Below are 27,536 nucleotides of genomic sequence, written 5' to 3' on the forward strand. Positions count from 1 at the left end.
TTTCAGTTGAAAAAATTATTTTAATAAAGAAAGAGAATTTAGCTTTCTAGAGGATTCCTTGATCCTAGTCTAGGGTTTCGGAGGTGGCTATGAGCTTAGTGCCCACTGGACTGGGCTCAGTCGATGGCACCCAGGGCAGCGTTTGGGGGACAGTGTCCTGAAGGGAGACTCAGGCTCAGGGGCCAGCTGCTTTGGCTGGTTCTGAAATAGTCTCTTACCTTGGACTTGAGATTTTTCTATTCTGCCCCTATCTCTGGCTGTGTGTGGCCTCAAGTGATGAGGAGGGACGTGCTGGGCCTGTGCAGGAGAGAAGGCCATTCTTTCTCTGCTCTGGCAGCACAGAAACCTGGGGGATGGTAAAGACTGAGCCGGGGCAGGTGGAGATCTGAGTCCCCACAAGATAGATGTGGAGTGATCAGGAAGGACATGACCTTTAACTTCTGAGCATCAGTGACTCCCTGCAATGGTCAGAGGAGCAGTTGAGTTCTCGGTGGCCCCAGATCCCACAGAACTGGCACTGAGCTCGTCTCTGCTTCTCCCGGGTCCTGTGTGCTTGCTGCCCAGTCTCATCCGGGGATCTGTTTTCTCTGGTACATAGGCCTAAGCCTTTCCCTGACAGGGCTCATGTTCCTGATCCAGTTCCCCAGGGAGCTGTGCAGCTCTGGGATGCTGGCCCCAGTGAGGTGGACCCTTGGGCGTCCGCCTGAGCGGTCGGGGTCAGGGACTTCCTCGGGCTCCCTAAGGAGCTGCTTTTCCACTTCTCTACTCTTCCCTCCAGAGGCAGAAGCTGGGCAGGACCCACAGGCAGCCCTTAGTGGCCCGCACCCGACACCCAGTCTGCTGTAGGAGAAATGGGGTCTGTGAACCTGGGCTCTCCCTCCATGCCGCTGTGTCTGCAGAGCCAGGTGCCGGCATGGCCTCTGCTAGCCAGCGGAGTGAGCACGCACAGCTGGTCCAGGCACGGTGTTTTGTTTGCATTGTTCCAGACATCGTCATCTCCATGTGATGATGATCACTCAGCAGCTCTGAGCTCCGGCACAGCTTAGGGTCGAAGCATGTTCCCTTTTCATTTCCTGTAGGAAATGAGCTTTAACTACACAAACACATACTGACAAATTCGGCTAAACTCCGAGAGTCCCGGACAGAAGCCTGTGTCCCTAGCCCAGGTGTGAGTCTGTTGGGCAGCCGACCTCGGTGCCTGTGCAGGCAGTGGCTGGACACCACTGCTCTCTTCTCTTCCCTCCCGACTTACCCTCCTGTGGGATTCCGGATGCTGTGTGGGTTTCTGGCTCCCCCTGGTGTAGAAGGGGAGTACTGCCCCGGGACACACCACTCCTGCAAGGTGGGTGGCCACGCCAGGTACCTCCCACAGGAAGATTTGAGGGCATTGAGAGGTACCCCCTTTGCCCCGTGCCCACCTTCTACCACAGCTCCCTGGTAGCCATCCAAAATGTGCCTCCAAGAGCACGTCTCACAGACAAAGGCTTGTGTTTTATGGAACTGAGCTCTGCACACACCTCGCTGGTCCCAGCCTGCCCAGACAGCCAGGCGCAAAGTAGCATGTGAGTCAGAAGAGGTTCTGGAGGAAGTTGGAGAAGGCTCCAGAAGTGGCCTCATGGAATGCGGCCCCACCTGTGCCCCATATGTTTTGCTGCAAGCTGCTCATCTCCAGCCAAGACTTGGCTGCTTCTCTGATGCAGGAAACCTCCTGTCACCAGCACAGGTGACTTTAATGCCTCTCCAAGAAAGGAGGAAATGCTGGCTTGTGCTGTCGATACGTCCCCAGGGCTGCATGTATTACCACGAAGCACAGCAGGACTCTGAGAGAAGAATGCCTCTCTTCTCTTTGTTGCTGAGGAGGTAGAGAGAGTCCTGTGACATCCAGGCTGTTAGGTGACTCTGCTGTGACTCAGTCCCACCCAGCACCATAAAGAAAGGCAAATTGACCTTAGAAAAAGTCCACAAATCTATAGAGACCAGCAACTCCAGCAACGGGCTGATACCCCACGTATGGCAGAGCTCATGACACTGGGCGGTCTTGCTGGTCCTTTCTGCCCATCTCACATTCCCTGTTGCTTGAAGAGACTGTCATAGTGATTGAAGCCAAGGCCAGATTGTCTGGTTAGACTCAGAGGAGGCATGTCACCCATTCCCAGATGGAAGCTGGCTCCTGGCAGGAACACAAATCCTTCAGATCAGGTGGCACCTGCTCTTGCTGCCTGAACAGCCACCTTCCCTTCCCAGTTGCTGGCTGTCCCTTTATCTTAACCCAACTGTGTGGCACGGTTCGACACTAAGTACAGGGATCCCACAGGGCAGGGATCCGGAGGCCACTGGTGAGTTTCCATATAGCTGAGAAACCAGGCCTTGTTTCCAGAGGTGATAAGCAGGGCACCACATGGAGTTTTCAGGTAAGGACTTTGACCTCAGAGGTGTTGGTCTCATTCTCGCCTGTGAACTTCCAAAGGTTTGGAAATGGACATGAAAGAGCTCTGCTTCCCTCCCAGCCATCGCCTCCCCTGACTCTACCCTCCGCTGGGATCCATGTCCTTGCCTCAGACCCAGCATGCAGCATGAGGCCCACTAAGGGAGGGGGACTGTTTCTCTTGAGCAGCAGCTCCAGCTGCAGAAGATGCCAACCAAAGTGCCAGCAAAGTCTATCTCTGTCCTGTGTGAGCTGGCCAGCTGGTGGCAGAATGACACAATCTCTTCCCACCTCTCTCGTCACCTGGCCGTCAGCTGGGTGAGTGGTGCTGGGCACCTTGCTGTGTGACCAGCAGAGGGGCAGGGTAGTGCATTCCTGAGGTCTCACACTGTGCTAGGCACAAAGCAGGTCCTTGTGGCCCCTGGGGCTGGGCCTGCGGAAGCAGGCTGGAATCTGCTCTGTTTCCATCTTGGCACATGGGTCCCTTGAATTCAGCTTAGGATGCAAGCAGGTCCTTGTGGCCCCTGGGGCTGGGCCTGCGGGAGCAGGCTGGAATCTGCTCTGTTTCCATCTTGGCACATGGGTCGCCTGAATGCCGCTTAGGATGAAAGGAGTCTCAGAAAGGAATGTGTGATTCTCTTCACTGAATTTAATGGTACACATACGGCTGGAAATGACCGGGTCACACCGAATGAGCAGCAGGACTGTGCGTGTGTGTCTGTGTGTCCGTGTGTCTCTGTGTGTGTGTATACTTGTGCATACATGTTCTTAATTTTTACTGCTTTCTGATTCATACTGATCCTGGCCAATGCTGTAACTTCTCTTTCTGTTTCCTTTCCCATGCTATTTCATCACCTCCTTCCCCACCTCATTTCTCTACCCCTTGATCCTGGGATACTAGCCGGGAACCAGAGGCTCCAGCAGGTCATGCAGGCAGCGGATCCTCTGGAGATCCAGGCTGACGTGCACTGGACTCATATCCGTGAGAGAGAGGAGGAAGAGAGGATGGCGCCGGCCTCTGAGTCCTCTGCTTCCAGAGGTAAACGCTCCCAGCCGCAGGCTGCAGTGTGCCCGGAGCACCGCTCTCCTGCTGCCTGTCACCACAGGCGGCCTTTCTGTCAGGGCAGAGCCTCGCGTGAGGTCACACACGGGAGCCGGGCGCATCCCACTTTGCTGCTGTCGGTTGTGACGCCTGCACTTTTCATCTGAGGATATGTAAAGTTCTCTGTGGATTAAGAGGTTGTGGACACTTTCTCTGTTGATGCAAAGTGGTAAAATGAACGTGATCTTGGGTAAACCAAGAATTTCCTGTCTGTCTTTCATGTTTCTGGCCACGGCTGCTCTTTCCTCACTTTGTAAAACGTTCTGGTCCTTCCCTCACAGAGTGTGTCTGGACGTGAATGTGTGTTGGCAGGAAGGGGGCGGGAGGGGCGTGTTTGGAAGTGAAATGAAGTCTTGGGAAGAGATTTCTATCCAGGAGGCCTCTAGAGTAGCATCATCTCCAGCCCCAGGCTTTAGGTGGGACGATCTGTGTCACACAGTAGGATGAAGATGCACCTTATTCTGGCTTCTTTTAATAAAGAAATAGCAATAAGAAGAACCGTGGAGACTGTTGAGGGACGTGGTGGCCGCTATGCCATCCTCCCCAGTGTGCTGTCTTCCAAATACCCACCCTCGGTGTCACCTCTGCTGTCACTCCTGTGTTCACATTTTCATTCAGCACTGGTCACGGGCCACACACCCTGCCAGGCTCTGAGCATACAAAAGCGGCGTTTCCTGCCACCATGAAACAGCATTTAATAAGACGTTTGTTCCTCCCTGGCCCCAAATCTTCACCTATAGGCAAGACCAGCCTCCATTTCTGGCTTGTGATGGCACTGTGAACACCTGCAGCACTGGGCTGGCTTGTGAGCTCGGGAGTGCTCTGCAGCCCTGGGCCAGCGGCGGCCCTACCTTGGGTTTTCCCTCTTCTCTTCGCATTCCAATTCTCCATCACACAGGCTAACAACAGGACTCGCACCCCTTGTTGGTGCCGGACAGGCCTCTGTCCTGAACGCCATCACAGTTTCTCTTCGGTTTGGGATTTTAAGGATGACCTCGGCTCTCCTCGTTGGGAACACATATTGCTGTGTAACCTTGTATTTGTCGTCTGTTTTAAATTCAGTGCCCGACCTTCCCTCCATACGCCGCGCGGCGGTGCAGGCCTGGCTGGAGACGGTCTCCGGAGGTAGTCTGGTGATGTTCATTCTCTCCCCACTCACCGTAACCTCTCTCTAGGCGGCTCTGCTGGTACCTTAACACTAGACTCCTGGGCCTGTTGCAAGTGCATGCCAGGGCGGCGGAGGCGGGTGGGGGCACCTGCATGTCTTGCCAGACAGCCCGCCCTTGCATGGATCAGACGCACACCCCCTCCTTCAGGGCAGCTCAGAGGGAAACAGGAGGGCAGGCAGGACAGACACAGGCGGGTTTTTATTGATAGAGTCGGGTAAAACGGCCAGAGCCAAAGGAACGTTTTTGGCACTGAGATTTTTCAAGTGTGTCGAGAATGAGGTGGGTACCGATTGAGTGTGAAAGGGGAGGAATCAGAAGATATTCCACATGCCTACCAAGGTATCAGAGAAGGAGGCAGTCAAAACCAGGGGGTTTATGGGAGGATGACGGTGGAGAGGGACAGGCAGAGGATGGGTGGATGCTATTCAGCTGACAGGCTGGGTGTGACCAGGGGTGACAACAGCCAAATCCAGCCTGAGCTGCAGGCGTCTCATCAAGTGCAAGAGATCATTGAGCAGCCTGAGTTGTCCTTCCTAAACTTTTCTGGAGCTGTATGTTTCTCACCAAGGGACTACTGGCATTTGGGGCAGGACAGCTCTTTCCCTCACAGAAGGTTTAACATTCTGGCCTCCACCCTTGCAATGTCCGTGCAGCCTCCACCACCCACGAAGACACCAAAAATCCCTCCACGAGTTGTCAGACACTGCCGGAGGAAGGGCAGCGTTGCCCCCAGCAGCACCACTGTCCTAGCGGTCACTTCTGGGATGCACTCATGGGAGCTCATGGGGCTTCACCAGCCTGTCCCTGTGTCCTCCCGGCAGTGGGAGAAACAGGCACACAGCCGCAGGGGAGGGCCACTGCTCTTTGCACAGAGACAGCCGGCTCCCCTTCTAGACGGTGTGGGTCCCTAGGGCAGTGGGGCAAGAGACCCCCAGCTGGCGGCTGAGGGAAACCAAGAACTGAGCGGGTCAGTGGCTCCTAGCTTTCATAGCGCGTGGCTCATCAACCTGCGTGGCAGCTTCTAGCACCCTGCACTCCGTCTTAACCTGAATTTCACCCCCAGATCCACCCCTCAAGCTGTGTCTCTTTCAACACCGCTGCTGCTGCGTTGATAACTTCTCACCTGTTGTTTTGTCTATGTGACGATTGTTCCTTTCAAGGTACTGCCAAGGAGTGTAGACCTCTCACCCACCTGACTCTACCACAGGCATTTCTTAGTAGAAAGTCTACAGGAGAGCCACGTGCAGGACCAAGGCACCAGGGCGGGTCAGGCTAACCCAGGGTGCCCTGGGCTGTGCCCGGCTGGGAGGCCTTTGTGGGTCTCCTTGGTGCTGGCCTCCAGTTCACTTGCCAGCAAGAGTGTAGGGTTGCCATCTGGATCCCTGGGTACCTAGATTCACCCCAACAAATCTGTCAGGCATAGTGGCCCTCTCCATGGCACGGGCCGGATTCTGTTCTAAACGGGGCTTTTGTTCCTCCTTTTCAGAATTGGTATAGTGCAGCCATGAATTCTTTTGTCTTTGCGTCAGAAGTCCCGCTCCCTGGTATTTGAGGAACTGTCTTCCTTGAGTGGCCAAAAGCAGTGTTCTCACACCGAGGTTGTAACCAATAGAAATACTTGAGGCATTTCCCCGCTGCTTCCCAGCAGGTGCCGTTGCTGTAGGATAGCGTTTGGCACGGCCAGCTCCGTGGGCCGCTCTGGCATCTCAGGGAGGCGCATGGCCCTAACTGTCAGCTAGTCTGGGAACCCACCCATCTCTCCCTGTGACGTGGCCTGTCTGTTCCCTTCCAAACCTGTTTCATGCAGTTCTTCAAACACTAGATTTGAACCATCATCTTACAAACTGTGCATAAAAGATAAACATAAGCTTAAGGAATTATTAAAGAAACAAAAACTCATATAACTCCCACCCTGGTCAAGGAATAAAACATTACCAGTGTCTTCTAAGTGCCTGGCCTGTGGAGAGAAGACGTTGCTTCTGAGACTGTGCTCTCCCATTTCCACACAGCTTTTTAAGAAATCCACCTAACCGGGCGCCGTTAGTTCCTGCTCCCCAGCCTGGGGCTTTGATCTGTGCAGACTCTTGTATATGGACATCAGAGCATAACTCCTTTCTCCTGAAATTAAAACCCTTAGGGGTAATTTGGGGGTGGCTGGGCTTGAACCCTAGGAGAGCCTGCAGATCCCCTCGCCAGTGGTCCTGTGGGTCTCAGGTGGTGCGGGTCTCAGTGTCCTCAGAGCATAGCGTGCCGCCCTCTTCCTGCCGGTGCAAGTTCTGAGTGTGGGAGGTGGGGACAGGGTGTGTGCGTGCTTAGGGGCTGGCTCCTGGGGAGGGGAAGTTGTTGAGGGCTTTGCCTCATTTTGCAGCCCTGAAGGGCCACTTGGAGTCCAGAGGATGAACTTTACATACCCTCAGCACCCAGTGCTCTCCCAAAGTATTATACTTTCTCTAAATTATCACAAGGGAAGCTCGTCTGGTGCCCCTGCACGCGGCACTGTGGACAGCCCCCTCACCCAACTGGACCTCAGCCTTCTCGCTGAAGAAACAGGCCCTCTAATTATATTGCAGGCTGAGTGTTTCTTATCCAAAATGTTTGAGACCAGAAGTGTTTTGGATTTCGAATTTCTTTCAGATGTTGGAATCTCTGCGTATACATAATGAGAGATCTTGGGGATGGCACCCAAGTCTAAACACGAAATGTATTTATGTGTCATATATACCTTGTACACGTAGCCTACAGATAATATTATACAATATTTTTAATAATTGTGTGCATGAAACAGAGTGTTAGCTGTGGGTCACCACGTGAGGTCTGCTGTGGAATTTTCCACTTGGCCTCCTGTCAGCACTCAGAAAATTTCAGATTTTGGAGGATTTTGGATCTTGGATTTTCGGATTCGGGATGCTCAGACTGCGTTATGAGGGCTGAATGGCTCCTGGTGTGTGAGGCGGTCAGCACACGGCCAGGCTTTGGTAGATGCTGCTGGGCCTCGGCCCAGAGAAGCAGCGTTTCCCCTTCCACCCTCCAACTGAGGTTCCTACAGCAACGTTTGGGGAAGGAGGAACAGTGCCCCCACCTTCAGCCGCTCTTCTCTTCCCACTTGGCCCCTAGCACTGAGAAATGCCAACCTCCTGTGTTTGGGGGCCCTGGGCCCCTCAGTGCCCATGCTGCATGTGGAGAGCCCCCTGGGCCTGGCAGGATCTCCCTTCTGGGGCCTGCATGGCACTGCCCTGAGAAAGGCAGTACGTCTCGCCCCCATGAAGATGCAGCCTGTCTGTTCTCCTTTTCTTCCTTCCTTTGAACCTTTCTGCTTTGCAGCTCCATTGGATGAGAATGACCTAGAGGAAGATGTGGACTCAGAACCAGCCGAGATAGAAGGGGAGGCAGCAGAGAATGGGGACCCAGGGGACACTGGTGCTGAGCTGGATGATGGTAGGGGTCCACCCTTCCTGCCCCTGTGGTGGGAGCTCAGGGAAGATGAAGGCAATGTGCTTTCCAGCAAAATCAAGCTCAGGGAGGCCACCATTGGGCCTCCTGGTTCCTTCTTGGCTCTGCCATGACTGGAATGCATCTCATTCCACCCGCCCACCACCTACCCACGAGCCCCAGGCAACTTGGCCTGCACTCATCCGGCTGCGGCTGGGCGCCTGAGCCAACCTGCGACTTTACACAAGGCCTTTAATCCAGCTGACTGGCTCCCAAAGCTAGATACCTGGAGGTGTGTTCTGCATCACAGTCTGGTTGTGGAGGGCTGAGGGGGTCAGGGGCGAGACTGGGAGGAATGAGAAGAGCCCAAGCTTGTGAGGGAGCGCAGGCCTCAGCTATGGAGTTGGTGTGGCAGTCAGGGCTGCTGAGAGGAGGAGGTGCATAGAAGGGGGCCTGTGAGGCCAGGCCTACCTTCCACAGGCACACCCTGTCTTTCTCTGTCATAGCCCATCATGTGTGACTGTTGGTGTATTTAAAAAAAAACAGAGCCCCACAGGCTTTGATGTGGCCCCACTTTGCCAGGGCAGGATGGTGCTCTTGGCCGGACCCCTCAGGACCCAGGGTGGTCTGGCAGCCAGGTCTGTCCCTGTGTAAGAAGGGCCTCCTGGTCTGCACCTGAGCAGTTGTGTTGCAAATGAGCAAGTGGCGGGGCTGCTCTCAGGCGGAAAAGGAGTCGGCCTCACTTAGGGTGTGCACCTGCTTCTGCCCCTTCCCTCTGCCAGATCAGCACTGGTCTGACAGCCCGTCAGATGCTGACAGAGAGCTGCGTTTGCGGCACACAGCTGAGGGGGCAGCAGAGCCGGAGCTGAGGGTATCAGAAGATGAGGAGAAGCTGCCCGCCTCACCGAAGCACCAAGAGAGAGGTGAGCCTGTCATTGATGGGAGAGACAACTTCAAGAATTCCTGCAAGAGCCATGTGCACATGAGAGTGGCTCAGGGGCCAGGCGCTTCAGAGCAGAGCCACGGTGCACACCAGCCTCCGAGGTGCAGGGAGCTCCTTGCCTTTTCCTCCTCTGTCCACCCTCCTTGTGCCACAGGCTGCTGCAGATGCTTTGGCCAATGGCCCTTTCCTTGTGTAGTTTGGGTCTGGGGGAAGGTAGAAGGTTTGTCCTGAAGCTCTGCGTGCAGAGCCTGCACGTGGAGGAAGCCCACACTCTGACCTGGTGTTGACAGGAGCACCTGCAGAAAGTGCCGGGCAGCCCCGGGAAGACGCTTCCAGGACCCTGGCCTCTGAGAGAACCTGTGCTTTCCAGAAGAACTGGGAGCAGACTCAGCGACTCGCCCTCCACCTTCCTCTCCGCCCTCTGGGGCTGGCTGATAGGGGTGCCCTCGTAGCACATGGCGGGGCTTCCTCTTGTAAGGCCCTGTGTTCATTCTTTTCAGGTCCCTCCCAAGCCACCAGCCCCATCCGGTCTGCCCAGGAATCAGCTCTTCTGTTCACTCCAGTCCACAGCCCCTCAACAGAGGTAAGGGTTTCGGGCTTGCTGTGGGGTACAGAGAACTAATGGGACCCCAAGGACACATATTAACCTCTGTTTCAGGACTTATGGTGTGGGTCCTACCAAACTGGGGCTAACATAGCCTGCTGGCCTCCTCATTCTGAGGAAGACTGAAAACTCATCCTCCTTGTAGTAGTAAGTGGAGCTGTTGATGACAGGAGTGGCCTTGGAGTTCCAGCTCAGTACTCTTGGGGATGAGGCCGTCTGGGTGGCACCTACTAACTCTGCCCCACTCTGATCCCAAACCTGAGTCGTCTACCCCATGTCACTGTGTTAGGTACACATACCACATACCATATGTTTAATTTAAACATAAATTTATTAATAATTTATTATACATAACAAATGTATAATAAAGATATATTAAAATTATGTTTAAATATGTTATAAATTTATTAAAACAAATTTATTTTTATAACTAATAAATTTATAATAACCAAATTTATTAAAAATAAATAATTTGTTTATGATAAATGGTATAATAAAATATTTGATATTTTATTAAAAACAAATTTATGTTTAAATTAAAGCAATAATGTTGATGGGATGATTGGTTTGATATGACAAATGCATTTTTTTTTTTGAGACGGAGTCTTGCTCTGTCACCCAGGCTGGAGTGCGGTGGCCGGATCTCAGCTCACTGCAAGCTCCGCCTCCCGGGTTCACGCCATTCTCCTGCTTCAGCCTCCCGAGTAGCTGGGACTACAGGTGCCCGCCACCTCGCCCAGCTAGTTTTTTGTATTTTTAGTAGAGACAGGGTTTCACCGTGTTAGCCAGGATGGTCTCGATCTCCTGACCTCGTGATCCGCCCGTCTCGGCCTCCCAAAGTGCTGGGATTACAGGCTTGAGCCACCGCGCCCGGCTGACAAATGCATTTTTAACATTATGTTAAAATAAATGTATAACCATTGAAATTTACAACATCCAGCCAGGCGCAGTGGCTCACGCCTGGAATCCCAGCACTCTGGGAGGCTGAGGCTGGCGGACCATGAGGTCAGGAGATCAAGCCCATCCTGGCTAACATGGTGAAACCCCATCTCTACTAAAAATACAAAAAATCAGCCAGGCGTGGTGACGGGCACCTGTAGTCCCAGCTTCTTGGGAGGCTGAGGCAGGAGAATGATGTGAACCTGGGAGGTGGAGCGTGCAGTGAGCCGAGATCGCACCACTGCACTCCAGCTTGAGCGACAGAGCGAGACTCCATCTCAAAAAAAAAAAAAAACTACATCCATGCAGACAGCCTGTGGTGTGTGAACCACATGGAGAATGCTGCGAAGCCAACTGTGACAGCAGGTCCTGTGGAACATGGTTTGAGAAATACCGTCTGCAGGCCAGATCAGGGAGAAAGCTGGAATCCAAAGCCTACATCTGCTTGAAATAGTCTTTGGGATTCTAGGAAGCATGGAACTATTCAGTGATTAATTGATTGACTGATTTTTTTTTTTTTTTTTTTTTTTGAGACAGAATCTCACTCTTGCCCAGGCTGGCATGGGCAACAGTGCAGTGGCATGATCATGGCTCACTGCAGCCTCCAACTCCTGGGCTCAAGCAATCCTCCTGCCTCGGCCTCCCAAAGTGCTGGGATTACAGGCATGAGCTGCTGTGCCTAGCCTGTTCACTGATTCTTTTTTTTTTTGAGACAGAGTCTCGCTCTGTTGCCCAGGCTGGAGTGCAGTGGCGCGATCTCAGCTCACTGCAAGCTTGCCTCCCAGGTTCATGCCATTCTCCTGCCTCAGCGTCCTGAGTAGCTGGGGCTACAGGTGCCCGCCACCACACCCAGCTAATTTTTGTGTTTTTAGTGGAGACAGGGTTTCACCATGTTAGCCAGGATGGTCTCAATCTCCTGACCTCGTGATCCGCCCATCTCAGCCTCCCAAAGTGCTGGGATTACAGGTGTGAGCCTCCGCACTCAGCCATCTGTGAAATGGGGAGGCTTTGTTTGAGACTCTTGGATGGGGTGATATAAAGACTGGTGTAGGAATCTCTGCACATCTTTGAGCTTCCTGGGGAGGACAGTTTGATCATAATGCACCGTGATAAGTAGCTATTGTAAGTCTTCCTACAGTCTTGGCCCCTCTGTATGGGATCTTGGCGTACAGGGATGTATGTCAGGGATCTTGGCGCTCTGGGGCCTCCTGGAGGGTGAGAACTGCATTCATCCGTGTTCTTTTGGCCAGTGTTCCTATGAGTGAACAAAGAGTATAGGATGTATTTGAGATGAACCAAACCCTGAAAACCCAGTTTGTCTAAACTAAAGCAGAGTGGTTCTAAACATTGAACAACTGGAGCAGAAAGTGAAAAGTGTTCTCTTTGAGCTGTTCTAATAACAGCTGGAAGGACGGGGAAGTCCTGCAGCAGGCACAGGTGCAGGCGCTTTGAGCGAGAAAGCTCCCTGAGGATGCTGCTGGCCGTGAAAGCCCCCACTTCTCAGCGGCTTCTGTCTTCCTTCCCTGCAGGGGCCCCGACTCCCACCTGTCCCTGCCGCCACCTGGGAGACATTACCTGAGGAGCGCCTTTTCCCTGAGCCTTTGCTCCCCAAAGAGAAGCCCAAAGCTGATGCCCCCTCGGATTCGAAAGCTGTGCACTCTCCCATCCGATCGCAGCCAGTAGCCTTGCCAGAAGCCAGGACTCCTGCCTCACCAGGGAGCCCACAGCCCCGGCCGCCCGTGGCAGCCTCCACGCCCCCACCCAGCCCACTCCCCATCTGCTCCCAGCCCCAGCCTTCCACCGAGGCCACTGTCCCATCCCCTACCCAGTCCCCCATACGCTTCCAGCCTGTCCCAGCCAAAACATCCACCCCACTGGCCCCTCTCCCTGTCCAAAGCCAAAGTGACACCAAGGACAGGCTGGGCAGCCCCCTTGCTGTGGATGAGGCCCTCAGAAGGAGTGACCTGGTGGAGGAGTTCTGGATGAAGAGTGCGGAGATCCGCCGCAGCCTTGGGCTCACCCCTGTGGATCGCAGCAAGGGGCCTGAGCCCAGCTTCCCCACGCCTGCCTTCAGGCCAGTGTCCCTCAAATCTTATTCCGTTGAAAAGTCCTCCCAGGATGAGGGACTCCACCTTCTCAAGCCTCTGTCTGTCCCCAAAAGGCTGGGTCTGCCAAAGCCAGAGGGCGAGCCTTTGTCCCTGCCAACCCCCTGGTCCCCGTCGGACAGAGAGCTGCGCAGCGCCCAGGAGGAGCGCAGGGAGCTGTCCAGCAGCTCTGGCCTGGGCCTGCACGGGAGCTCCTCCAACATGAAGACACTGGGCAGCCAGAGCTTCAACACCTCGGACTCCGCCATGCTCACGCCACCCTCCAGCCCGCCCCCGCCCCCGCCGCCGGGTGAGGAGCCCGCCACCTTGCGGAGGAAGCTCAGGGAGGCCGAGCCCAGCGCCTCGGTGGTCCCGCCACCCTTGCCCGTCACATGGATGCGGCCCCCCCGGGAGCCTGCTCAGCCCCCCAGAGAGGAGGTGCGGAAGTCTTTTGTGGAGAGCGTGGAGGAGATCCCCTTCGCTGATGACGTGGAAGACACCTACGACGACAAGACTGAGGACTCAAGCCTGCAGGAGAAGTTCTTCACGCCCCCGTCCTGCTGGCCACGCCCCGAGAAGCCTCCCCACCCGCCCCTGGGCAAGGAGAACGGGAGGCTACCTGCTCTGGAGGGGGCGCTGCAGCCACAGAAGAGAGGGCTGCCCTTGGTCTCCGCGGAAGCCAAGGAGTTGGCCGAGGAGCGCATGCGAGCCAGAGAGAAGTCCGTGAAGAGCCAGGCGCTGCGGGACGCCATGGCCAGGCAACTGAGCAGGATGCAGCAGATGGAGCTGGCCACGGGCGCCCCCAGGTCCCGCAAGGCATCATCAGCACTCTCCCAGGGCAAGGAGCGCCGGCCCGACTCCCCCACACGTCCCACTCTCAGGGGCTCCGAGGAGCCCACCCTGAAGCATGAAGCCGTCAGCGAGGAGGTCCTCTCCGCGCCGTCGGACTCGGGGGGCCCAGACGGCTCTTTCACTTCATCTGAGGGCTCCAGTGGGAAGAGCAAGAAGAGGTCATCACTCTTCTCCCCCCGCAGAAACAAGAAGGAGAAAAAGTCCAAAGGCGAGGGCCGGCCCCCAGAGAAGCCCAGCCCCAGCCTCCTGGAGGAAGCTGCCACCAAACCCAAGTCCCTGTGGAAGTCGGTCTTCTCTGGGTACAAGAAGGACAAGAAGAAGAAGGCCGACGACAAGTCCTGCCCCAGCACCCCCTCCAGCGGGACCACGGTGGACTCCGGCAAGCACAGGGTGCTTCCTGTCGTAAGGGCAGGTGCGTCAGCGGCCGGGCCCACTTGCAGGTGGGGCGGAAGGGGCTCCGGTCATTGGGGCTCTGAGGATCCATGCTTCCACTGCCCCCCCAGGGGTTCTCAGGAGCCGTGCTGACCTAGAGAAGGGACTGAACCATGGGTTCACAGGGCATAGCCGGCTGCGTAACAAGTTTTCAAAGCCAGCTTGAAACTGTATCAGGAAGACCGTGGAGGTTTGTGCCCTTCCTGAAGTCAGACGACCCCAGAGGGGCCCACTCCTGCACAGGGCAGAGGGCAGTGCTGCCAGGAGGGGCTGGGCAGGCCCGGGTGCCACCTGCTTGGGGTCAGCTCTGCCCTGTCGAGGCAAATGTTGGTGTCCCAGCTCCTGGCGCTCCCCAGGATGGGGTGTCCCTTAAACTAAGATGAATGCAGCCCCCTACCCAGCCTCCACTGCACGTGGGAACGTAGTATCGGGAGAGAGCTGCCCCTGCTATCTGGCGCCATCCTCACGTGGCCTCCCTCTCTCCACAGAGCTGCAGCTCCGGCGCCAGCTAAGCTTCTCCGAGGACTCAGACCTCTCCAGCGACGATGTCCTTGAGAGGTCCTCGCAGAAGTCACGGCGAGAGGTGGGTAGTCAGGCAGAGGGGCTTCACCAGGCCTGGGGCCCTCTGCTCACTGCTGGGCTCTGGTGGGGTAGAGAGGAAGAGCAAAACTGAAGCCAAGGATGGACAGCTAGTGGCGCACAGCCAGCTGACCGCTGACCCCTATACACTGAGGCGGTCACACTGGGCTTTCTACATGGGAGCTGGGGCCGTAGGCATCCACAGCAAGGGTTCCTGTTTTCTTTTCTTGTGAAGAAGTAAAGACTGGAGCCATACCTGCATCACACTCCCCTTCCCTGGAGGAGGCAGCCTGGCATTGTCTATTTCTTCCTTGTCTATTCTTCCCCAGGGCCTGGAGAACACTGCCCAGTCCAGGGCTGCTGGCAGGAGCTGGGACCTCAGGCACTGAGCATTGTGCCTGGTCCTGCTCACTTGGTGGGTTTGGTAGTTAGGGAGTGTTTGTCGTCTTAAAGGACTGGTCCAGGAACTGACCCATAGGGCTGCTAGGTCTGACTCCGCCCCTCGCTTTCCAGAGCCCAGGACTTTGGGTGGATCTAGTGAAGGTGGAGGGGAGAGGAATCAGAGCACACTCTAACAGGCACCTGTCAGCATACAGGGTGGGCAGAGCTCTGCGGAGCATTACCCCACCTCTGCTGTCCAGCCCTGGGGCCTGTGCTCCTCTTCCTGGCTGGGGGCAGCCCGACTGTCTCCTGCTTCCTGCCTCCCTTTTGTGTGAAAAGCTTCCCCAGAATGTAGCATGCCTTTGTTGCAAGGCTTCTGGGGCTTGGACTTGAGTCTGCCCTCTCCTGCTGTCCAGTAACCCAGTCAGGCTACATGGTGCGCCTGAGCCCGTCACGTGCCCATTCAGTGAAGGTGGCTCCTGCAGCCTGAACCAGTTCCTCTTTAAATAACTCAGCAAACTGGACGCTTTATTTCTCATCCCCTCCTTCGTCTCCCTTGGCCTTGCCAGCTCTTTGGCCGCTCTCCTAGAAGATTCTAGAGAACCAGACCTCTCCTCCTGCTCCACCTTCTGCAGAGCCAGGCTTCTTTGTGCCCCAGCCAGGCCAACAACTGAGTTAGGGTTGGGATCTGCACCTTCTCAGGGACCGGGAGAGTGTGTCTTCATCAAGGCTACCTGTCGAGCTTTCCCAGGCGGTCGCACTGGGGCTGAGCTGTAATTCCCCTGGGTTTCTGTGTGGGTCCCTAAGCACATCCCAACACTGGTGATGGGTGCTGCCTTCGGGGACAGCAAAGAATGGAGAATGTGGTCCCAGGCTCACTGCCTCAGTGGTGACAGTGTGGACATTCAACCTATTGGGTCAAGTTGGCCACCCACCTCCACATCCCTCACGTTGTTGTGGTGGGCAGTGTGCCCACTGCTTCTCCATCCATGAAGCTGCCTGGGCTGGCTGTGCCAAGGCTAGTACTTGGTGAGCCTCCCCAGGGCCCAACAGGTGTGAGGAGCAAGGGAGGAACAGGAACAGGACCCCAGGAACAAGCCATGGACACCAGTCATGGAACCCTAGAGCCAGAGGGTGGCCTCTAAGGCCTCATGCTCCAGGGGCACCCACAGAGGCAAAGTCATTTGCTAGAGGTCACATAGGGAATACTAAAGTCAAAGTCAAGCCTGGGGGACAGACAGGCTAGTGAATGGTCGACCTAAAGGACAGCCAACCTAGGGGACGGCTGAGGACCAAGGAGACGGTTGAGCTAGGGGATGGATGACCTAGAGGACAGCCAACCTAGGGGACGGCGAAGGACAGAGGAGACGGTCGAGCTAGGGGATGGGTGACCTAGAGGACAGTCAAGTTAGGGGATGGATGACCTAGGGGACCATTGAGCTAGGGGATGGATGACCTAGGGGACAGTTGAGCTAGGGCATGGATGACCCAGAGGATGGCCAACCTAGGGGACAGCTGAGAACTGAGGAGACGGTCAAGCTAGGGGATGGATGACCTAGGGGACAGTCAAGCTAGGGGATGGATTACCTAGGGGACAGTCAAGCTACGGGATGGATGACGTAGGGGACTGTCAAGCTAGGGGATGGATGACCTAGAGGGCAGCCAACCTAGGGGACAGCTGAGGACCGAGGAGATGGCCGAGCTAGGGGATGGATGACCTAAAGGACGGCCAACCTAGAGGATGGCTGAGGACCAAGGAGGTGGTCAAGCTAGGGGATGGATGACCTAGAGGACAGTCGAGCTAGGGGACTGCTGAGGACTGAGGAGATGGTTGAGCTAGGGGATGGATGACCTAGGGGACAGTCAAGTTAGGGGTTGGATGACCTAGGGGCTGTCAAGTTAGGGGATGGATGAACTAGGGGACAGTCGAGCTAGGGGTTGGATGACCTAGAGGATGGCCAACCTAGGGTACGGCTGAGGACCGAGGAGACGTTCTTGCTAGAGGATGGATGACCTAGGGGGCAGTCAAGCTAGGGGATGCATGACCTAGGGGACCATCAAGCTAAGGGATGGATGACCTAGGGGACCGTCGAGCTAGGGGATGGATGACCTAGGGGATGGCCAGGCTAGGGGATGGATGACCTAGGGGATGGCCAATCTAGGAGACAGATGACATGGGAGACGGCCAAGCCACGGGCAGCTGACCTGACTCCCACATGGTGTGGAGTCAGCCTGAGCGAGAGCTGGGTGCTGTGCGTTTTCAAGACATGGATTCTAAAGAGGAAAGCAAACTGAACAAAAACAGCCATAAAGGACATTTTGGAAACAATTAAATTTACTTGAGGACTGTATGGTAGTATAAATGTGTAATATTATCAGATTGTTAAGTTCCTTGCAAGTGATAAAGGCACTGTTAATGTACTTTTATGTAGGAAAGTTATATAGGAAAATGTCTGAGTTTTTAGGAAGTACATCCTAAAATGTTTCGGGACGAACGATCATAATACCTACCAATGATTCATTACAAAAAGTCATATAAAAGATGACAGATAGATGAAGCATGTGGCAAAATGGTAACGTCTGGCAGACACAGCTGAGAGGTTTGTGGGTGTTCATTGTCTTCCTCTTTCAACTTTCTTGTGGGTTTAAGTTTTTCAAAATGAGTGTGGGGAACAGGGGCTCTAAAGTGAGGATGGGGTTTGACCTGCCTCAGAAGGAGGAAGCCACTTCTGCCAGGCCAGGATCCCAGGGCCACTCTAGCAGCACAGACGCCTCCTCCTGCCTCACAGCGTCTGTGAAACAAGAGCCTGGGTTTTGTTTTGTTAGAAATTTTTAAACCAGTCAAAATAACTTATATTTTTATTTAAAATGTTTATTATAGAAAATTTAGGATAATTCAGACTTTTAAAAAATCACCTGTAGCCCGACCTACAAGAGAGAACTTGTGTTTACCTCTTTTCTTCTCTTCCATTTGACTTTAAATACAAGCAACGCAGCTGCCTCTTGAGCCCTGCAGCCCACCAGGGTGTGGCCTGGGCACCCTGCCACCCCGCATCCAGATTCACAGCAGAACCCCAGCTCCTGTGGCTGGCCACCACCTCAGGCACACAAGGACGGGTGGTGACTTCACCCCTCCCAACCCAGAAAATTGGTAGATTGTGGGAAGGCAGCCACTGCCTCCCATTACTGTTGACATCAGCCACAAGCGAAGCTGTTAGTGCTGTTCCTTAGGGTGCGGTGTGTAGTTCCTGTGGACTTTTTGCAAGCCGCTTTGGGAAATCATCTGTCTCTCTTTTTTTCTGAACCGGCTTGTTCTCATAACGACATTCTCTTGCTCTGATTTGTGGGAGAGGTGGGTCCACCTGAGGCAGGTGGGACACAGGTGCTCAAAGTCAAAGGAGGCAAATTTATTCTTCCCTCGCCAACAGGCTTGGGAAGCACAGCTCCGCACAAGGCCGCCCCACAGATGGGATGGACGGAGCAGCAGGGAGCATGGCCGGGGCTGCAGCAGGCCTGGAGCTCTCAGGACTTCCCTGTCTTGTGTGCCACCACACACCCTGGTTTCCTTAGTGCCTTTCAGCTGTTTAATATGGCTGGTGAGACCAGAAGAGCAGATGTGACTCACTTTGGCCCTCAGAGCGACTCTGTGCAAGGTGTAATAGAATGAGAAGAGGCTCCTGCTGCTGCCTGACGTGCTTTTGGTGAATAGCAGCTACTGATGCTAGTTTACTTCCCTTTACTGGGCACAGTCAAGAAATGGCAGCTGGGTGGCACACAGGAACACTGCCAGCGGAGAGCCTGTTGGGAGAGATGGTTGGTTTCCTTCCCAGTTTTGCTGCGTCTGTCTCTGAGAGCAGGACCCCCTTTCCTCCCACCCCCCATTCCCCTCCCCCGGAGCATTCAGCAGGAAAAAGTGGACTGAATTTCCACAAGCACATGGTCACTCAAGGAGAAAAGCATCTAGAATCACATATTTTAACGGCTTTGACTTTACACAAGGGACATTGGGATGAGGCGAGTTTTGGGGGAGGTGAGGAAGAAGCTGTTTATTCCCAATGAAAGAGTGAACCCCGGCTGTATTCAAAACCGGGTCCACTCGGATGCCGCCACTAGGATCTTCACACCCAGATTCCTACGTAGGCAGTGACTTTGTGAAAATAATCACGTGTTTTAAGTCTTGTGTGTTTGTTTTAAACCTCTAACTTATTTTGCTCCATTTCTGTGTTCTTAATTTTTAATTTGTTAATCATTATTATTATTACTATTCTGTTTTGTTTTCTGATGCCATCCCCTTAAAAGTCGATTTATGTACCACACGCCTTGGCATTCAGGAGATCCCATGCATCAAAGGTAGTGTCTCGTTCTCGTCAGCTGGTCACTGTTGCATGCATGTCTGTGATTAACCACCTGTCGCCGGCCCTGGCCCTCCAGCCACATCCTCACTAACTGTGTTTGTGCGTGCATGGGGCAGTGGCACACACTGGCAGCAGTACTTCCGTTAGCTGCGTCATGAGCGGGAAGGAGGATGAGACACCTGCTCTTCACCGGCTGGAGTGCATGTGGTCATTGTGCTCCAGGTTCCTTGGGTCGGGACCGAGCTGCTCCTATGTGGCTGGGCACCCCAGAGAGGGGCAGTTCAGCAGCCCTCAGCTCAAATCAGCAAGGTGCAGTGCTGAAACACCACTGATGACCCTTCGGGACTGCCTGTTCAGGGGACCCTCTGCCGTTTGAGCTCTTCGAGTGAAGATTATGAGTATAGACCCCAAGTCACATTTGGCATCTTTGAAGTCTATAAAAGTTTTCTTGTTGGCCAGGTGTGGTGGCTCACACCTGTAATGCCAGCATTTTGGGAGGCTGAGGTGGGAGAATCACTTAAGCCCAGGAGTTTAAGACCAGCTTGGGCAATGTAACAAGATCCTGTCTCTACAAAAAAAATTTTTAAACTTGTCTGGGCAAGGTGGCACACGCCTACAGTCCTGACTACTTGGGAGGCTGAGGCAGGAGAATCACTTGAGTCTAAGAGTTTGAAGCTGCAGTGAGCTATGATCACATCCCTGCACCCCAGCCTGGGTGACAATGAGACCCTCTCTCAAAAAAATCTTTTATATAGTTTCTTTGTTTCATTTTCTTAGAGGCAATAAAGAGAGTCTTATGAATAAAGGTAAATCCCTAACCTTTGCCCCTGTGGTTGCCCATGGTTTGTTCAAAGCATCTAATGCTCCCTTGAGCCCTTGGCACCCACGTAGGCAGGGGGCTGTGGCCATCCAGTCCATGGACTTGCACTGGATTGGCCCATTACCTCCTGTGTTCTTGATGGCACTGGGTGCAACAGCCCTGGCCAGGCCACAACCTCTCTTCTTCCCAGTGGCCAACAGCTGCCTCTGCAGACCCCAGAGTCGGTCCAGGTACACCTCCACAATTCTTTCTTCAGACTGTATTTGACTTAAAAGAGAAGCATCCCTGTTCTCTCTACTTGGGTGTCATTTCTTGGAAGACTCTCATGGATACTGCTCTTCTAAAGAAAGTGGCCCTTGATACCAAACAGGAAAATAAAAGGATCCTGATTTCTCTCTTTCCTTCCCTTGTAAGCCTCCTAGAAGCAGGAGGCTTGGTGAAACAGCCTACCAGTGTTTTTACTCCCACAAAGTTTTAAAGAGCAGACATCTTTATTGGGGAAGCAGGTGATCTCAGTGATAAAGGAGTGTGCGTCCCTTTACTGTTTTAACTGCCTAACAGTCGGTCCCCACTCACCTCCTGTCCCTGTGCAGAGGTGGGGAAATGTCTCACTCTGCGGATCTTAGGTGTGCCTGTGACACTGAGGGCTGCTGCAGGCTGGGGACTCTGCAGACCTCATGCCCTCTGCCTATCAGCACCCCCGTCCTGCTAGCACTCTACAGAGGATAGCTTGTCCTGTCTGCCTGGGCACCAACTCCAACATGGGGGACAGACCTCTCCAGGCCCCCGCTGGCCTGCCGCCCACCCCGTCCTAGGCCTCCGTGCACCTGACTGAGGAAATTTCTCTTGTTCTCTCCAGCCAAGAACCTACACAGAGGAGGAACTGAATGCCAAGCTGACCCGGCGTGTGCAAAAGGCAGCTCGGAGACAGGCCAAGCAGGAGGAGCTTAAGCGGCTGCATCGAGCCCAGGTAAAACCATGGAGGATGGGTCCAGGGCACATGCGCGGGAGGATTGGGCAGCATCTTCCTCTCCACCAGCTGCTCCCTGCCGCACAAGCCAGCGCAGAGCAGAGCAGTGGGAGACAGGCCTCCCTGCCATCCAGATCACCTTTGGCTGGTGCAGCCACAGAGGCCCTGCCTTGGTGGAGCTGTCAGTCAAAAGGGAAGAGCAGGCCGGGTGCGGTGGCTCAACGCCTGTAATCCCAGCACTTTGGGAGGCTGGGGCAGGCAGATCACTTGAGGTCAGGAGTTCGAGACCAGCCTGGCCAACATGGGAAAACCCCGTCTCTACTAAAAAAAAACAAAAATTGGATGAGCACGGTGGCTCACGCCTATAATCCCAGCACTTTGGGAGGCCAAGGCGGGTGGATCACGAGGTCAGGAGATCGAGACCATCCTGGCAAACACGGTGAAACCCCGTCTCTACTAAAAATACAAAAAATTAGCCAGGCGTGAACCTGGGAGGCAGAGCTTGCAGTGAGCCGAGATCGTGCCATTGCACTCCAGCCTGGGCGACAGAGCAAGACTCCATCTCAAAAAAAAAAAAAAAAAATTAGCCAGGCATGGTGGTAGGTCCCTGTAATCCCAGCTACTTGGGAGGCTGAGGCACGAGAATCGCTTAAACCCAGGAAGTGGAGATTTCAGTAAGCCTAGATTGCACCATTGCACTCCAGCCTGGGCGAGAGGGCGAGCCTCCACCTCAAAAAAAAAAAAAAAAAAAAAAAAAAAAAAGAGCCCTGCATTGAGTTTCCCGAATCCCTTGTTGTGGAACAATCATTGTAAATCACCTTGTTCAATTGTGAGGACTGTCGCCAGGATTCCATTTGTGGCCCCTCAGCCTCTGATAGGCCTGGAATTTTTGTGGGAAGAGGTCAGAGCTCTCTTCCCATTCTCCAGCTTGTCTTAAGGCTGCACAGACCCTGAATCTAGACCATTGTAGAGTTCTCTTTTTTTTTTTGTTTTGAGGCGGAGTCTCACTCCATGGCTAGGCTGGAGTGCAGTGGCGCTGAGCTCACTGCAACCTCCGCCTCCCTGGTTCAAGCAATTCTCCTGCCTCAGCCTCCCGAGTAGCTGGGATTACAGGCGCCTGCCACCACGTCCAGCTAATTTTTGTATTTTTGGTAGAGACGGGTTTCACCATGTTGGCCAGGATGGTCTTGATCTCTTGACCTCATGATCCACCCGCCTCGGCCTCCCAAAGTGTTGGGATTACAGGCATGAGCCACCGCACCCAGCCTTCTCTTTTAAATTTTTCTTGTAAAGATGGGATTTCCACTGCACTCTTCAGGAACGCCCTCCAGCACTCTAGCAGTCTTGCCATGAGAACAGTCTGAGGTTCTGGTACTCAGGTTCTGTACTCCTGCTACAGTTTACATCCACTTCCTGTCTCTACAACACTCTGGGGAGGGTGGTCACGACTACTTGAGCCATGTCCACACGCTTTGGTGCTGACTAGCAAGGCCCGGAGCCTAGCGTCTGCACAAGCTAGGTGGTTCTGGTGCAGGTGGTCTCCACACCACACCCTGAGCGCACCGCCCACAGACTACAGCCCTTTCCAGAGCGGCAACTCATTTGTTTCCCCTCATGCGGGTGTGGAGTTGTGTGTCCCCCTGAAGCCAGGCTGGAGAGCCGGGTGCTCAGGCTGTGCTGTCTGTCGTAGATCATCCAGCGGCAGCTGCAGCAGGTGGAGGAGAGGCAGCGGCGGCTGGAGGAAAGGGGCGTGGCTGTGGAGAAGGCGCTCCGGGGAGAAGCAGGTACTGCCGGGCTCCCTCCTAAGCTCTGCTCCTGGAGGAAGCCCTCCCTCCCGCCGTGGTAGGCTAGTTCTGCTTCACCTCACCTGGAATTCAGCTCCTTTTCCAGCAGGATTTTCTGGGGCCCTTCATCACTGAGATCTGGGGCTTCCTGTTAAGCAAAAGAAAATACCCGTCTGAGACAGCCCCAGGCCCATCCTGCTCCACAGCCCCTCTGGGCTGCTGTTTCCCGCAGAGCGAAACTCAGTCCCCAGCATGTTGATGGCGAGCGCTGGCTCTTCCCACTCCTTCCCGCCCCTCCATTTACTCTAGGAGGGAATAACTGAGAGTGAGGGAGATTGAACCGCAAGGAACCATCACAGAACTGCACTGAGCAGGTCCCCAGCCTGCACCCCACAGGCTCCCTCCTGTCGTTAGTTCCCTGGGACCCTCCTGCCCACAGAGCCCTAGGCACCACTGGTGGGGGAGCACGTGGCCACCCTCGGCACACACGCATTTCCAGAGGGCACCCGGGCCCTGTGTCTGCTGAAGGCCGGTCACTCAGGGTAGGGCTGGAGAGGCTCAGGGCACGTGACTAGCCGACGTGGAGCAGACTCCGGGGAGTGACTGGCAGGGCCCTGTGCTTGTGACTGCTGCTCCTGGCAGGGAAGCACTGGAGAGTGTGGTGCGCTCATTCCTGCCTTTCCACCCAGGGAACCTGCGGGGCTGCACTCAGCATAGTTGCGCACAGAGAATGCAAGGGAGTGTCTGAGGCGTCTCTGGCCCCACGGCCCAGGAAGTCCTGTTGGTTTGGGACCTTGAAGCTGCAGGGCCAGCCCGGGGAGTGCAGTGGCCACTCTGCCTTCTCAAGCATCCACAAATCTTCGTCTAGTCTCTGGATGGGGAAACTTCCATCTCTTGATAGCCTGCGGGTTCAGCATTCAAATCGTGAGCTGGGGATGAAGAAAAGGAGTGTCCTCTTACTTCCTCACTCTAGTGTGGCAGAGGGGAGCAGGGTGCCTCTGCTGACAGGCGGGCTGTCTGTGAAACAGAAGAACTGGGAGGAGGCAGCCAGGAGCAGGGCCAGCTGCTGCCATCTGATCTAGCTCAAAGACTGACCCATGGGTTCCTGGGAAGTGCCTGGTGTCAAGATGAATTCCTATGACCTGTAGGACTGAAGTTTGTGCGGTGGGGAGTGAGGGAGTCGAGAATGGAAGTAGGTCTCCTTTGCCAGGCCCTTTAAGGCCTGGAAATTGCACCTTATCAGTCTCCTCAGTGATGACCTTCAGGTAAAGAGAGGGGATGGGGAGAAAGGTGAGGATGTGGATGTTTTTGGTTTGGGCTCACCTGATGCTGTTAACGCATGAAGCCCAGGCTACCAAAGGAAATGCAAAAGCTTGAAGCACTTAGCGTCCGATAGGCCAAGACGACTGGGCTGTGTTACTGTGAGACAAGCACAGCAAGGAGATTTGGGTTCAACTGAGAGGGTCTGAGGTTTCCCGGCGAACCTGCAGTACCCCTCCCCACTGCCCTCCTCAGTTAAGCCTGAGCCCAGATGGAGTTGGCCCCAGCCCACCTGTGCCCGACTGCGTCGGGGCCTGCAGGGCCCTGCCCTCATGGTGTTTCTCTTCTTGCAGAAGATAGCAGGAGAGAGCCTAGGCCCATCTTCATTCCTTCTTGCCCTTCTCCGCAAATTACTTCTGCCAAGATGGATAGATCTCAACACACAGGCAGAATAACTCAGCAGTGTGTGCACCCACATTTCGTGGTTTAAGCCCTTCAGGAAGAAGACAGCACCCTGCCCTCCTTACTCACAAGGTGGAGGTGGTGGTGCCATCGAGGTTGGTGGCTTCCGTAAAGCACTTGAGTGCCCGTGGCCTCCAAGAAGTCTGAGTGTAAAACTATGCTTCAGTGCCTCTGTCACAGGCCCTGTTATTCAAGCTTCTGCCAAAGGGCTGGAAAATAACATGCTGTTGAAGATTGGCGTAGGATTTTGCCAGAATTCTTTCTTCTAGTTGTTAGATACATCTCCTCAAACATATACAACCCAAATGCCATCTAAGTCAGTGGTTTTCAAGCTTGTTTTTTTAGCAGCAGAACCCTTTTTACAATATTATAAGTTCAAGTTTAAAGTCAAAAAGAAGCACTCTAAAATGTTGATAATTAACACAGATTTGAAAATACAGGTTATAGGCCGGGCGCGGTGGCTCAAGCCTGTAATCCCAGCACTTTGGGAGGCCGAGACGGGCGGATCACGAGGTCAGGAGATCGAGACCATCCTGGCTAACACGGTGAAACCCCGTCTCTACTAAAAATACAAAAACTAGCCGGGCGAGGTGGCGGGCGCCTGTAGTCCCAGCTACTGGGGAGGCTGAGGCAGGAGAATGGCATAAACCCGGGAGGCGGAGCTTGCAGTGAGCTGAGATCTGGCCACTGCACTCCAGTCTGGGCGACAGAGCGAGACTCCACCTCAAAAAAAAAAAAAAAAAGAAAATACAAGTTATAGCAGAGAGTTTGGACATGACTGAGTCCCAGCATCCAGCCAGTACACACAAGAACTGTAGTTGCTATAAGTGAAAACAGGGCTTTTTTGTTTGGTTGGTTTTTGGATTTTTTAACAGCTTACTTAGAAATCTCAGGATATCTGCAGTTTACATGATGTAGATACTAGACATTTAAAATGAGGCAAGAGCTTTTTTTTTTCACAGTTGGATCGTAGCAGACCTAACAGCAGTTCCTATTCCTCATGACAAACAAGAGGCTCCCAAACAGTAAACAAAAACCCAGCTATGCTAGAATACCACAGCAAAACGTGTTACCCACCTAAATGAAGGGACTCGCTGACAGGCGTGCGTGCTGTCACTGAGCTGTAGCTCTACTGGACAGACCCTGAATGGTGGCAGGTGAGCACGATGCTGCAGGCCAGAATTTACATAATGAATAAAATGTCCTCTTCACTAACACATTCCCATGGAGTTCAGTCACTGACACACAGAGAGAGGCGGAAACCTGATCCTGAGGGTACCACAAACTCAAGCTCACCTGGCAGCACAGATTATTGGGTTCATGGTCTCCAGTGAGTGAAAAATTGGCATATAAAACATTTGGGCTGGGCGCAGTGGCTCAAGCCTGTAATCCCAGCACTTTGGGAGGCCGAGGCGGGCGGATCACCAGAGGCCGGGAGTTTGAGACCAGCCTGACCAGCATGGAGAAACCCCGTCTCTACTAAAAATACAAAAGAATTAGCTGGGCGTGGTAGGATTACATGCCTGTAATCCCAGCTACTGGGGAGGCTGAGGCAGGAGAATTGCTTGAACACGGGAGGCAAAGGTTGCAGTGAGCTGAGATTGCGCCATTATACTCCAACCTGGGCAACAAGAGCGAAACTCTGTCTCAAAAACAAAAACAAAAATATTTGAAGGTGGTGTGTCTTGTTTTAATAAGGTCTCTTAAAAGAGCTACAAGTGTCTGTACATCAGGTATTTGGGAGACCCCTTGGAATGCCTTTGGAAGAATCTTTAGGGTTCCACAGAAGCTTGAAAACCACTGTCCTAGTCCAAACTCCTTCCTTTAGGTGAGTCTTCAGCAAATATCTCTATCCAAAGATGTTTCTGTTCTGTTTTTCAAGATGGGCCTTAGTAGGTCTGTTGGGATATTTCTTTGTGATGCATTTGAGAAACTCTCAGGAATTTTCAGGAATTATGGTTCCTACCATAAGAATATAAGAATTTACAAATATATTATGTTCCTTCTCTTACGTGAATTGAATACATCCCTTCCAAGGCTGGTCTCACGTCACAGTTCCCCGTGGCCCTGCTCCTCCTTGGCAGATGCCGTCTGGGAAGCCCAAGTGTGCGTGCTACTGCTGCTCTCTCTCCTGCTTCTGCGTCCCATTCCTCTCCTTAGTCTCTTGGCACCTGGCTGAGCCCTGAAAAAGGCAGTGGCAGCTGGGCATGATGATAATCTGGAGTCTTCTCATCATGGCAGTCCACCCTTCCCTGGGGACTGTAGACAACTGGCTAGAACCTGCTACCATCTCACTTGGTGGTCTCCAGCTTCCATCGCCGTCTGAGGCCGTCAGACTTTGTTAGCCAAGCTACCTTTCCAGAGAAGGGCTCTGGCGTGGACCTGCCATCCCATTCTCCATTTGTCTAAGGTATGACAATGTATGGCCAGGCCGCAAGGATTAGCTTCAGCGCCTTTGATCCTAGGGCCAGGCCACAACTTAGGTAATTTCCAGTCCTGGGGCACCTGGGAAGGCTTTTTGTTACAAAACCACCGGCTCAGCCTTGAGCATGCGTTGGAAAGCTGGGGCAGGACCGCATTCTACTACTGTCTGCTGTGTCACTCTCAAGGGGAGGCCCTCAGGTGGGACCGGAGACTGTGAGGATCTGCATTCAGAATGCGGGGTTTGGAGAAAAGGCAACACCATGGCGGCCGAATGCTGTGCTCTGTGTCTTTATGATTCTGGGGAGATGAGGACCGCCCGCTCAAGCCCAGCCTCTTGGCAGCGCCCAGTCTGCATCTCAGGCATGGAAATTACATAGTGCTCTTGACCAGACAGCTGCGGAACTACCAGGCTAGGAGTGCCCTGGGCTGGCAGACCTCCAGGAGCCTTGGGGCACGTGCCTGGGGGAAGAACTCTGCATCAGTCTCTGCTTGTTTCCTGTTTTTAAGAAGGCCAACTGAATT

At 53.9% G+C, this 27,536-nt stretch overlaps 1 protein-coding gene across 6 annotated transcripts in view; it reads left to right on the plus strand.

Annotated features, from left to right (window-relative positions):
• Nucleotides 1–27,536, plus strand: part of MICAL3 (microtubule associated monooxygenase, calponin and LIM domain containing 3) — a 233,429-nt gene that overhangs the window by 189,546 nt on the left and 16,347 nt on the right. For 3 of the 6 annotated variants that reach the window (XM_030915886.1, XM_030915884.1, XM_030915885.1), the window contains 8 exons: nucleotides 3,327–3,464; nucleotides 8,018–8,131; nucleotides 8,908–9,048; nucleotides 9,569–9,651; nucleotides 12,141–13,959; nucleotides 14,468–14,562; nucleotides 20,974–21,084; nucleotides 22,775–22,868. In XM_030915886.1, coding sequence (XP_030771746.1) covers nucleotides 3,327–3,464; nucleotides 8,018–8,131; nucleotides 8,908–9,048; nucleotides 9,569–9,651; nucleotides 12,141–13,959; nucleotides 14,468–14,562; nucleotides 20,974–21,084; nucleotides 22,775–22,868 — 2,595 coding nt within the window. Of the gene's footprint in view, nucleotides 1–3,326; nucleotides 3,465–4,589; nucleotides 4,653–8,017; nucleotides 8,132–8,907; nucleotides 9,049–9,568; nucleotides 9,652–12,140; nucleotides 13,960–14,467; nucleotides 14,563–19,238; nucleotides 19,290–20,973; nucleotides 21,085–22,774; nucleotides 22,869–27,536 lie in introns of all 6 variants that reach the window. The other 3 variants (XM_030915881.1, XM_030915882.1, XM_030915883.1) reach the window with 2 other exon arrangements.

This window comes from Rhinopithecus roxellana, chromosome 13 (genome assembly GCF_007565055.1).
Source record: "Rhinopithecus roxellana isolate Shanxi Qingling chromosome 13, ASM756505v1, whole genome shotgun sequence".
Classification (NCBI taxonomy): domain Eukaryota; kingdom Metazoa; phylum Chordata; class Mammalia; order Primates; family Cercopithecidae; genus Rhinopithecus; species Rhinopithecus roxellana.